Source organism: Copadichromis virginalis, linkage group LG8, assembly GCF_057382275.1.
Source record: "Copadichromis virginalis isolate Kocher_CV1m ecotype Utaka linkage group LG8, C_Virginalis_male_GT1.1, whole genome shotgun sequence".
NCBI classification, from domain to species: domain Eukaryota; kingdom Metazoa; phylum Chordata; class Actinopteri; order Cichliformes; family Cichlidae; genus Copadichromis; species Copadichromis virginalis.
This window is the reverse complement of record NC_140625.1, coordinates 106,029-116,773: the sequence shown is the minus strand read 5'-3', so window position 1 is coordinate 116,773 and position 10,745 is coordinate 106,029. Positions and strand designations below refer to the sequence as shown.

The 10,745-nt window shown below is 40.0% G+C and overlaps 2 protein-coding genes and 1 long non-coding RNA gene across 6 annotated transcripts in view; all 3 read right to left on the bottom strand.

Annotated features, from left to right (window-relative positions):
- LOC146702441 (protein NLRC3-like) overlaps positions 1-7,456 on the bottom strand; it is a 56,590-nt gene extending 49,134 nt beyond the window's left edge. The window contains exons 1-4 of one of the 3 annotated variants that reach the window (XM_085465314.1): positions 6,347-7,456; positions 5,656-5,764; positions 5,240-5,353; positions 4,722-4,800 (exon numbers count right to left, since the gene is read on the bottom strand). In XM_085465314.1, the coding sequence (XP_085321440.1) occupies positions 4,722-4,800; positions 5,240-5,353; positions 5,656-5,744 (282 nt within the window). In that variant the 5' untranslated portion in view covers positions 5,745-5,764; positions 6,347-7,456. Of the gene's footprint in view, positions 1-4,721; positions 4,801-5,239; positions 5,354-5,655 lie in introns of all 3 variants that reach the window. The other 2 variants (XM_085465315.1, XM_085465316.1) reach the window with 2 other exon arrangements.
- Positions 284-2,453, bottom strand: LOC146702442 (uncharacterized). Its single transcript, XR_014921823.1, has 4 exons — positions 2,323-2,453; positions 2,155-2,230; positions 1,232-1,260; positions 284-802 (listed from the first exon to the last, which is right to left on the bottom strand). It is a non-coding gene; the product is annotated as an uncharacterized LOC146702442 (long non-coding RNA).
- Positions 7,457-7,515: 59 nt separating the features above from the next.
- The window catches only part of LOC146702440 (V-type proton ATPase 116 kDa subunit a 1-like), a 29,807-nt gene continuing 26,577 nt past the window's right edge, over positions 7,516-10,745 (bottom strand). For both annotated transcript variants that reach the window (XM_085465317.1, XM_085465318.1), the window contains exon 22: positions 7,516-9,549. In XM_085465317.1, the coding sequence (XP_085321443.1) occupies positions 9,456-9,549 (94 nt within the window). In that variant the 3' untranslated portion in view covers positions 7,516-9,455. The remainder of the gene's footprint in view (positions 9,550-10,745) is intronic.

Genomic DNA, 10,745 nt, shown 5'->3' with positions numbered 1-10,745 from the left:
TTTACACAAGTGTTTCTCTTAGTCTTTAGAAAATATGTTTATAAAATAAGAGTGGCACAGAGCAGGAGATGTTTTCTTTGTCTTTATATTTCGGTTTTTATTTCTCAGAAACAGATGTCTTTGTTTGTTTGACAGTTTGTCAGTCGAGAGAATAATATGCACTCTCTTTACTGGCTTGGCACAACTTAGCAGCAAGCGCAAAGTGAAAAACAGCTAGAGAGAAAATTTAGAAGAGAGAACAGACAGAGCAGGAGAAACACGGCTGGGAAATCACAATCAAACCGTGAATTAGAGTTTTCTTTATTTGTTCAGTTTGTTCTCAGGTAGAGGCAATATGCACTCTTTATTGCTTTAATGGCTTGGCATTTTTCAGCAGCAAGCCAAGAGTGAAAAACAGGTAGAGAGAAAATTTAGCAGAGAGAACAGACAGAGCAGGAGAGACACGGCTTTAAATCAAACCGCAGAGTTTTCTTTGTTTGTTCAGTTTGTTCTCAGGTTGAGGCAAAATATGCACTCTTTATTGTTTTATTGGCTTGTGCATTTTTCAGCAGCAAGCCAAAGAGTGAAAAACAGGTAGAGAGAAAATTTAGCAGAGAGAACAGACAGAGCAGGAGAGACACGGCTTTAAATCAAACCGCAATAAGATTCTTGGTTTGGCAAAATTTCTCACAAACCACAGGGTGAAATACAGATGGAAAGAAGGCAGAGACAACAGGTGGAGTAGGACAGAAGATAGAGGGGTTGGGGGGTTGGGATGTGAGATAGAAGACTGGAGATCTGGTCCTTGTTCTTCTTCTGCACACTGTGAACAAAAAACAAGAAAAAAAAAAAATTTTAATAAAATTATATCACATGGTAATTGTATGAAGTAATTGTGACTACTGAAAAAGGACAAAACAAATATTCAAGCTAAACTGTTGTCGGCTGCCATGTGCAAAAAGTTGCACAATTTGGCACTTTTTAAAAGAATAAATATTTAATTAAATTCAGCAATAATATTTTTAAATACAAATATGATTGAGTGAATTGTTAACTAATCACATGTAATGTGCAAAAATGTACGAAAAAAATATTTTAGCCCAATTGTTAAGCTGAACTTATGTGTATTTATTATAAAAATGTGTTTAAAAGGTCTAGCACAAAGTTTGAACCCATCACTTTAAAGCTTATATTAGTCAGACTCTTTTTTTAAAATTTTGGTGTACTTCTCTAACAGTATGTGCACACCTACCAGGCAAAGCACAGATGTGAGTCAAGTTCCTGAAAGTGTAAGACAAGAAATAACATGTTAGTTGTCTGTACAGTGTTATCAGACTAACAAAAAAACAAAGCCCACACGACATGATACACTGAACTTATAGTCAGCAGGGTAATTATAGAGTAATATAGCACACCAGCTGATACAGCAGCCATTTTATAATTCAAACTAATTAACTGAAGTATTTATTTAAGTACTTATATAAGGCTACTGTTAGACTGTTACTAGCCTTAGCATCGCTGCTAACGCTAGCATTCCTGCTAGCGTTAGCACTTCAGTTAGTGTTAGCACTGCTGGTAGAACTAGCACTCTTACTGTTAAAATTGAGGCACAATGGCAATAATAAAGCTCATTTGTTACTTTTGTCTCACTGACCGCCAATAAATATCACAGGAATATCACAGGAATATTCTTTTTGTCAGTTAAAAACTGCTAAGGCTAGTGTTGGCACTATAGCTAGCGTTAGCATTGATGCTAGCATTAGCATCGAAGCTAGCATTAGCACTGCTACTAACAGCAAAAGTCATAAAGTACTCTTACTGTTAAAACTGAGGCACAATGGCAATAATAAATCTCATTTGTTACTTTTGTCTCACTGACCGCCAATAAATATCACAGGAATATCACAAGAATATTCTTTTTGTCAGTTAACAACTGCTAAGGCTAGTGTTAGCACTATAGCTAGCATTAGCATTGAAGCTAGCGTTAGCACTGCTGCTAACAGCAAAAGTCATAAACCTATATAAATGGTAGCAAAGGTTATTCTTTTTTTGCTTTCTTTATTCTTTGAACTCTGTTGAACTTTAAAAAGACTTGATATGTGAGTTTAAATGTCAAACATGTATTTTTACCATCATAAAACTAAAACAGTGCTGTACTGAGTGTATTGTACTTACCACAGCAGAGAGCAAAGCGGAATGACGGCAGTTGGTGCAGTGATTAGTTAAAGACTGATGAGGCGTTCAGGTGGTGCTTGGAAATTTGACCATCAGTTTGAACATCAATAATGAGCATATATATTTCTCTGTCATAGAGAGACAGAGAAAAAAATACACAAGACTCACCAGCATACAAATTGGTACTTTTTCTCTTTATGTCACTCATTCGCTTATACTCAGGAAAGAGGGCAACTGGCATTAAATTAGCAAATAAAAAGTATGTCATCTTGAACTGTTTTATGGATTTTATTTTAAGACTACTTTGAGCGTATTCGTGGGGAGATTAACTATACAGACTAAAAACAGAGACATTAAATGAGATTCGATTATTTAAAATGTGGGAAAATACACTACAGACAGGTAGATGCTGTGAGCTTTAATTATCCAGTCAGAAAAGATTATTTTAAAGTCATCAACTGACTAAAACTGCCGAGGTATGAAAAACCTGTGTGGAGAAGACAAGTCCACCAATACACAATCAACTTGAATTTAACAGGGCAATAATTCAGGGCTCTATTCAGTTAGCCTATATTAACTACTGACATACTGTTAATCTGTGGCAAAAGCCTGTCAAACCTGTCTTATTGTACCTATTGAAAAAGTTAATCTTACTACAACTGCTTAGATGTAACACACATTTTTGATTTAATCTTGGCAGAGTGAGAGACAGAGCTCGTTAAGCATGCAGGTGTGAGCCTGGTTGCTATAGTGACCGCACCCAAGGGCTCCATACACACGGACACAGACATGTGGACTGAAATGAATTAATTGCTGAATTTTGAGTTAAAAATTTTGAATGAGATAAAAAAACAAAAAAAACAACCTGAATTTAACCTGAAAACAACAGTGCTGAACTGCTAAAAGCTGAAGGTTACACAGAAGAAGTTGGAAAAAAGCTGAAAATGTTTTAATTGTAAATTAGAAAAACCTAAGAAATGAGAAAAGAACATTTAGAGTCAGAAAACATCTGAAAGAATATTAAAAGGTCATATTCTTTGAATCACTGAATGACTAAAATGTGATCCCTCCACTTGGACCCACACAGTTTAAAAAGTTTACATCTCTGAGCTTTGAAAGACAAGATGTTGGAAAAAGAACAACGATGGCGACGTTTTGAGGGTAAAATGATGGCTTTAACACTGTGGACACAGCAGCAGTTGAAAGAGAAGTGTTTAAGATGAATCTTGGCAGAGTGAGAGAGAGAGCTCGTTAAGCAGGCAGGTGTGAGCCTGGTTACTATAGTGACCACACCCAAGGGCTCCATACACACGGACACAGACATGCGCCTCACTTTTGCTGCTTAAAATGAACAGAAAAGTCAGGCTGAAACAAATCGTTCCCAAATGAAAAGTAAAAGTCGTATTGACAAAATTCTTTCACTGTGAGCGACAGCAATGTCTAGTCTACCGAATTCTCAGTTTTCATGCCTGTGGAGTTTATTATATGGACGTGGTGACAGTGGAAAGACACCATGCTCTTCTGATTTTCAAACGAACCTTCTGAGCCATTTTAACATTAGAGTCTATGGAAGAGTTGGAGGGAGGAGGCTGTGCATTGGTGACATTTACGAAAGAACCATAACACCTAGGACAATAGTAAACACATTGGATGAAAGAGGACAGCGATGGCTACGTTTTGAGGGTAAAATCATACCTGTAGAGCAAACGCTGCGGACACAGCAGCAGTTTTAAAAAAGATTTTAAGATTAATTTTTTTGCTCCTCTCACTCTAGCAGTTGAGCTGCCTCACTCTAGCCCCAACATTCCGTCCCATACACACCCATTATAAACTCTGAAACGGGTGAAAAAACATCATGAAACTTAAACTGGAACTGAAGAAAAAGTATAATAGATATTGAAAAGATAAATACAAGTTGAATAGTTGAATGTCTTGTCTTCGTTTTAAAGTTTGAATGGTGGCTCTATGTCAATGTATGTGGAAGTAGTAAGAGTTTAAAAATGAATAAGTTGAATGAGGATTTGAAGGGTCTCTCCATTGAAATACATTATAAATTTTTGTTAAATAAAGTTGAATAAAATTAAAAATATAAATGTTAAAAATGAGAAAAGTAGAAGCTTTCATGTCCAAAAGAATAGGAATCTAACGGTGTTTGAATGGTTTTTCTAAGTTGAGCGGTTTTGAAGGAGTGAGATGCCAAAAAACGTACGGAATATATAATAATAATAATAATAATAATAATAAAGATTAGAAGAACAATACTGTGAATGCTTTTCAAGCATTCACACTAATAAATAAAAAAATAGAATAAAGATTAGAAGAACAATACTGTGAATGCTTTTCAAGCATTCACACTAATAATAAAGATTCGAATAACAATACTGTGAATGCTTTTCAAGCATTCACACTAATAATAATAAAGATTAGAAGAACAATACTGTGAATGCTTTTCAAGCATTCACACTAATAATAATAAAGATTAGAAGAACAATACTGTGAATGCTTTTCAAGCATTCACACTAATTAGAAACAGAACAGTGATGAAAATGTGCTTTAGACTTTCCCACCATAAAAACTGAGTCCAACGTTGTTTGATGCTGCTGAGCAGACTGACAGCTATGAACCTCAGACTTTTGTTGCCTGACTCTGCGAAGAGAGCGCACACGTGCACACATCCACAATTAACATTATTAAATGCAGTAATGGTCAGTAACACTATGGATCACTGCATAAATAAACTGAAAGTTGAATATGTACACAGTTATTTCTGGTATCTGTCCTCTGATCGGCACATATTCAGCACAGCACGGACCAGTAGGTAACGATAAAGGGTCTACAGGTGTCTACAGGTGTACGTGGGATTAATGAAATACTAACTGAGCCAAATGAAATGCAGAACAACAGTAAAGTGGGCGGGACACTGACAGTTTACATCAGCTAAGTGTAGGAGTGAGGACAGCAGTGTGCTATGAGACGCTCACAAGTCCCTGATGGAGTGGACATTTAACTCTTAGGTGCAGCATTAGTGATGTTTTTGAAAACAAAGAGGCAGGGCTGATTGCTTTTATGACTTTCAAAATGTTACCTTTTGTCAACAGAGAGGTTCCCTTCTTTGAAATTTAAAGGCGGGTCCATAGACCAGTCACTTTTCATGGACATAGAGCTGGACAGAGGAGAGCCTGCTAACTGCTTCGGCATCCTGGTAGGGAAACAGCATACTGTATATTAAATTTCAAAGATATCAAATCCAGTCATTATGTGTCAATGATTTTATTATACTTACTTTCTATTTGTAAACATTTGCTTTAAAAACTGATTTTTTGGATAAACAAATACATAGAGGGACATAACTTGGTGAAGCCCACATGGTTACTCCACTTCCTTTACAACATGGCTCACTGTGTTTGCCATGGGGGGAGACCCCCACAGAGCATTGCCTCAGGATTATTTTAAAATGAAATAGTACTAGTTTGTATGCCGTATAAGAAGTTCTTGTCTCACCCCGTAGCTTCATTGCCCAGGCAGGCTTCCATGCTCTTGGCACATTTAGATGGTGTGCCCCCCTCCTCTGTGTCTCCACACTGACTCATGGCTGAGTGGACCACAGTGTCTTAACACATGAACACACACAACAACATGAATGCTGGGCAGCTCAGTTACGAACACGACACTGTGCTGGATAATAAAGTTAGCGCCCAAGCTCATGTCATCACCTGTTCACTCACACAGCTCAGCAGCAGCTAGTTTCTGTATTTCACCTGGACCCACAGAACGGGAGCATGATCAAAGTCGACTTTGATCATGCAGAAATAGAGTCATATTAAAACATACCGACATCAGATAAACTATATCCAGTAGAATGAAGATGCACAAATACGCAGGACGCCATCTACTTCCATTAGATATTTGCATCCTATGCTGTGAGCTGTTATACTCTGTGCCATTGGCCCGATATTACTCATAGCTTGATAGCGCAAAGCATGTTATGTGATTAAACACTGCAGATGGAAATGTATTATATAAACTATGAAACCAATGAAACGACGCTGGGCCCGCAGTTCGGCCCACTCCCTGCTGACTGTATCTGTCCTCTTACCTGTTCAGCTGTTGCACATTTTACATACAAGCTCAAATGTACATTCAACATTGTTACGTTATGAGTGGTGCTCGGTAAAAGAAGACTTTTAAATACCTTGTAGCCAGAAAAACGAGCCGCAGCTCTGCGTAGAAATGAAACCGAAACTGTTTTCAGTTGTGAAATGAGGAGAGAGCTCAGCAGTGACACCCTGAGGCAGAGACGTGATCACTGAGATGTGACCAGAATTATTTCAGTGGTGGATTTCCACAAAATCATCTATTCTTAGCCATTTTATTTACAAAGCAAGGAGAGACGGGCATTTGTCGATAGGCAGATTTGGAAAGGATGTGCAGATGGAAGCGTACTAACAAGTAAAGGGGGCTGAAAAAGGCTCCCGGAGGAGCTGATTAAGGAAGACAATTGGAGAGGAGGATGAATCAGGAAGTGTAGAGGAAGGCGGAGGAAGTGAGAGCCGCTGTAAAGAAGTCGATGCAAAGCTGTAGTAACCTTGGCCAAGATACTAACCCCGGTGGTAAACGGTCTCTGATGCATCCATCAGAGTGTGGACGCTAGAAAGAAAGCACCACTGCATAGAAAAAGTGTGAATGGGTGTGAATAAGGCATGTTGCATCAAAGTTTCAGTGCTCGGGGAGAGTATAAGAATCAGGAGAAAAGAATGTTTCCTATGGGAAAGATTCATGGATGCAGTGAAGGACACGCAGAGGGCTGATGTGAGGAAGGAGGATGCTGGAACGGGGGAGATGGAGGCAGATGATGTGCTGTGGAGACGCCAAGAGGGAGCAGCTGAAAGAAGACGTTTTCCTTTAGAAAAAGCCTGCAGTGACATCTGTGGTCCGACAGCATGGAGGAACTTTATATACAGTCAACAAGTTGCCCTGCTGTGGTATGGTGGAACAAAAGCAAGGAATGAAGCTAATCATAAGGATCAACTTCTGTTCATCAGAGAGGAAAACACAAAAACTTGTGTGTAAAACAGACATTTCTACTCTCTAAGGTTTATGTGACTTTCTGGGAATGCTGGTTTTATTTTACAGAGAACTGATGGATCATTAGGATTTCTTATCTCCTATAAGATGCTGTGGAGCGCCTACGATTGCAGGTGAAGGCACCATGGTGATGTACCCCAACAGGAAGTTGTTAGTCTGGTTGAAAGGCGGAAACTAATCGGAAATCTATCACAATAAAGTGTTCGGACTTATCATCTATTTACAAAAGAACACACACACACACACACACACACACACACACACACACACACAGCATGAATCCCCAGGTGTCTGTTTATTATTAACACATTAACACTTTACACTTCTTGTCACTGTTCAACATCAACAGCACGTCTGATTTTTTTCTCATCCAAATGGAAACACGAGTTCATTACAGCACTTCAAATACACGTTCCCATAAAACTAAACACAGGGATGATGAAAATCCAGTTCAATAACAGCTGTGGTGATCAAACCAACATGAATGCCGACTAACGGCTGACTAAACCTTAAATCTCAGACATACTCAGGAGTTGGAGATGCTGGACGCGGATTTCAAACCATTAAATAAAAGGCTAAAGAAACAAAGGACAGTCCTGAAGTCTATATGTGATATTATCTTCCAAGCTTTGAAACAATCAGAGGTGACGGTACAGAGTTTGGACAGTTCCCTCTTTAACTGGTTTACAGCAGGAAACAGAGACGGAGCAGGTTACAGCCATACACTAATTCAAACCAAACATTCACTTTAAAAGCTGCAATGAGATTATGATTCTAATGCTGATATCACATTGTTAAAGATGCTTTAATCCTGGAATACGTGACCTGTGAAAACACTCATCACAGCTGAGGTGTTGTCACTGCAGGAGCAGGATCTTCAGTGGGTTCCCAGTGAAAACTCTCCCAATAATCACGGTCTGCGTGGAATCAGTCCTGAGAGTGCAACAGCTCGACTCACAGCAACAAACAGCTCAACGTGCTGTTTCATGTGCAACAACAGCCTTAGTTTGTGATCTAAACTCTCAAAGATGGAGACGTGCATGTGCATAAAGTCTCCTTTGATATGTGAGCATGTGTGACTGAACTGGCAAAGTATGTGACAATGCATCACAGGTGATGTACGGGGACTAAAAACAAATGCTTGTTTAAAAAGTTAGAATCAAACGGTGAGAACCTCGTCACTGTGTAAGATGGACACTTACAGGAATGATCACAGTTGTGATCGAGCAAAGAAACATCGCAAAATATCTGACAAAGCCGACTGGATGTTGTCTCACTGAGTCAAAGTTACAAAACCTACATTCTGTATTTCCAGTCAGCCAAAGCATTTATCATGAGATGTACCATGTGATAAGAGATCTGACATATGTACAGCGGAGTAGTGCTCCACCACTGGGGAACCAAATATTCATACAGAGCTTAATCAGTTTAAAATCATTTAGGGAGTAAATGAGCGATCGCAGCGCCGCCCGATGTTAGGGCCAGATTTAGTGCTAGTGTGAAACCTTCTGCTGGGGTTCACCAAAGAGGGCAAAGCTCCACGTTCACATACGAAGCTGCCATCAGATTATTTCAGTGATTACCTGCAAAGAGCAACACAGACGACTGGAGCGAGGTGTGTCCTCACAGAAACAATACAGTGTAAGCACAGGTTTTACACACATCTGTGTGAAAGCAGCACAGCAGCTGATGAATGAGAGCAGGTGGGGCTCGGGTTCAGCTCGGGTGCAGCTCGGGTGGAGCTGGTCTCCAAGGATAGAAAGATGATCCAGGGAGCAGTGAGCTGTAAGCAGCATGTGAGAACTAATGACGACAGTCACACAGACAGACGACTTTATGTCCTTAAATCCAGCGAGACGCGATCATTTATTTACGTTTGATTGTATATAAACTTGTGGGCGACCGATGATGCACCTCTGCATACACGTAACTGCTGCATATGAAAATATTCTTTTGTTCAGCTTGATTTGACCTTTGTGAAAATGTTTGGACTGATTGTGTGATATCTGTGTTTCAGTCTAAATGCAAAGACCAGGTTTGTGGGTATAAGCCCAGGAGTACGCTTCACTTCACAGGGACTAAACTACAGCTCATACACAATAAAGCTTCACAAAGTGCCACCAGGGGGAGACAAAACACTGCACTGGGGCTCATGCACGGCCACACAAACACAGGACGGGATCACTGAAGACTGTGCTGGATGGGCCGAGGCCCGATCACTCGTCGAATCTTCCCTCCAGGATGCTCTCGAATGAGAAGGGGACAAACTTGAAGCCCTGGCCCGAGTAGAACTTGTTCTGGAACTCAACCCTGAAAGAAAAAGAGAGAAGACTGTTTGGTTAAATATCCACACAAGCATGTATGAAAGTTGTCCCGTTAAAGCCTTTTTAAACTAGTCAGAAGCTCCACATGTCTCCAGCATGTACACCCCAGAGCTGGTTCCTGCCGCTTGTTTTAGCCCCGCCCACAGAGGCTGTTTCTGTACTTGTGGCTTTAAATGAAACAAGCCGCTGCTGCCCACACCCTTTCCAGTGCTCTGCCTTTCCAGCCATTCCCAGCAACGGAAAAGAAGATAAAACTCAAATTGGGAGTTTGGATTGAACCTAAATGCAGACACAATGTTATTTATATAGCAACAGTGCACAGCAACAGTCATCTGAAACCCACAAGCAGCACTTTGTGATGTTGGTCAGTTACAGCAGGAGGAGGAAAGAAGTATTTATGTGTTATTATCAAAGCAACCTCAGTGGGAGGAGAGTGGACGAGAAGCGATCTGAGTTTTATTTGGGCTCTAAAGTCAGTGACAGTTTGGTCAGAGATGATGAATGACCCGACCAATCAGGTCCGAGGGCGTTCTCACAGCTACAGTTCGTTTACTTTGGTCCAAATCAGCTGATGAGTTTGTAAACTTGTAGCGTTGTAGTTGCACACTTCACTTCCTGCCTAGCTCCTGGAGTTTGTTTGGAGCCGTACCATTTTCACTTAGGGCTGTCCTCATTAATGTCTGTGTGTAGAGTTATTTTGAGCGGACAGCAAGTTGACACTGTTACACAAGCTGCACACTGACTACTTTACATTGTATCAAGTGTCATATCTTCAACGTTGTGATGAAAAGATATAACAAAATACTTTTTCTCACTTTTGTGAGATACAGCATGTACAAGGACGTTTAAATGGAGGAACACGCCCTCAGCTCATCCATTATTGAGACATTTATGATGAAGCAATCAGGTGCATCAATAAGCTGACAGCCAAAGCCATTGTTCCAGAGACAACTCCTTTTCCAAACATATTCTTCATGCACATCGGCTCTGTTTTAATCTGGGACCTTCTGGTGTGGTACCGGTACAATCGCTCCATTGCTCTGACTGTTGCAAACAGAACACACTGCAAAGAAGTCTAGAAACCTGCAGCATGTGTATTGTTTGACCTCAGAGCTTCAGAACATCACTTCTGTTCAGGACAAAAACAAGTGAGGATGATAAAATTCATCTGTCCGTGTGTGT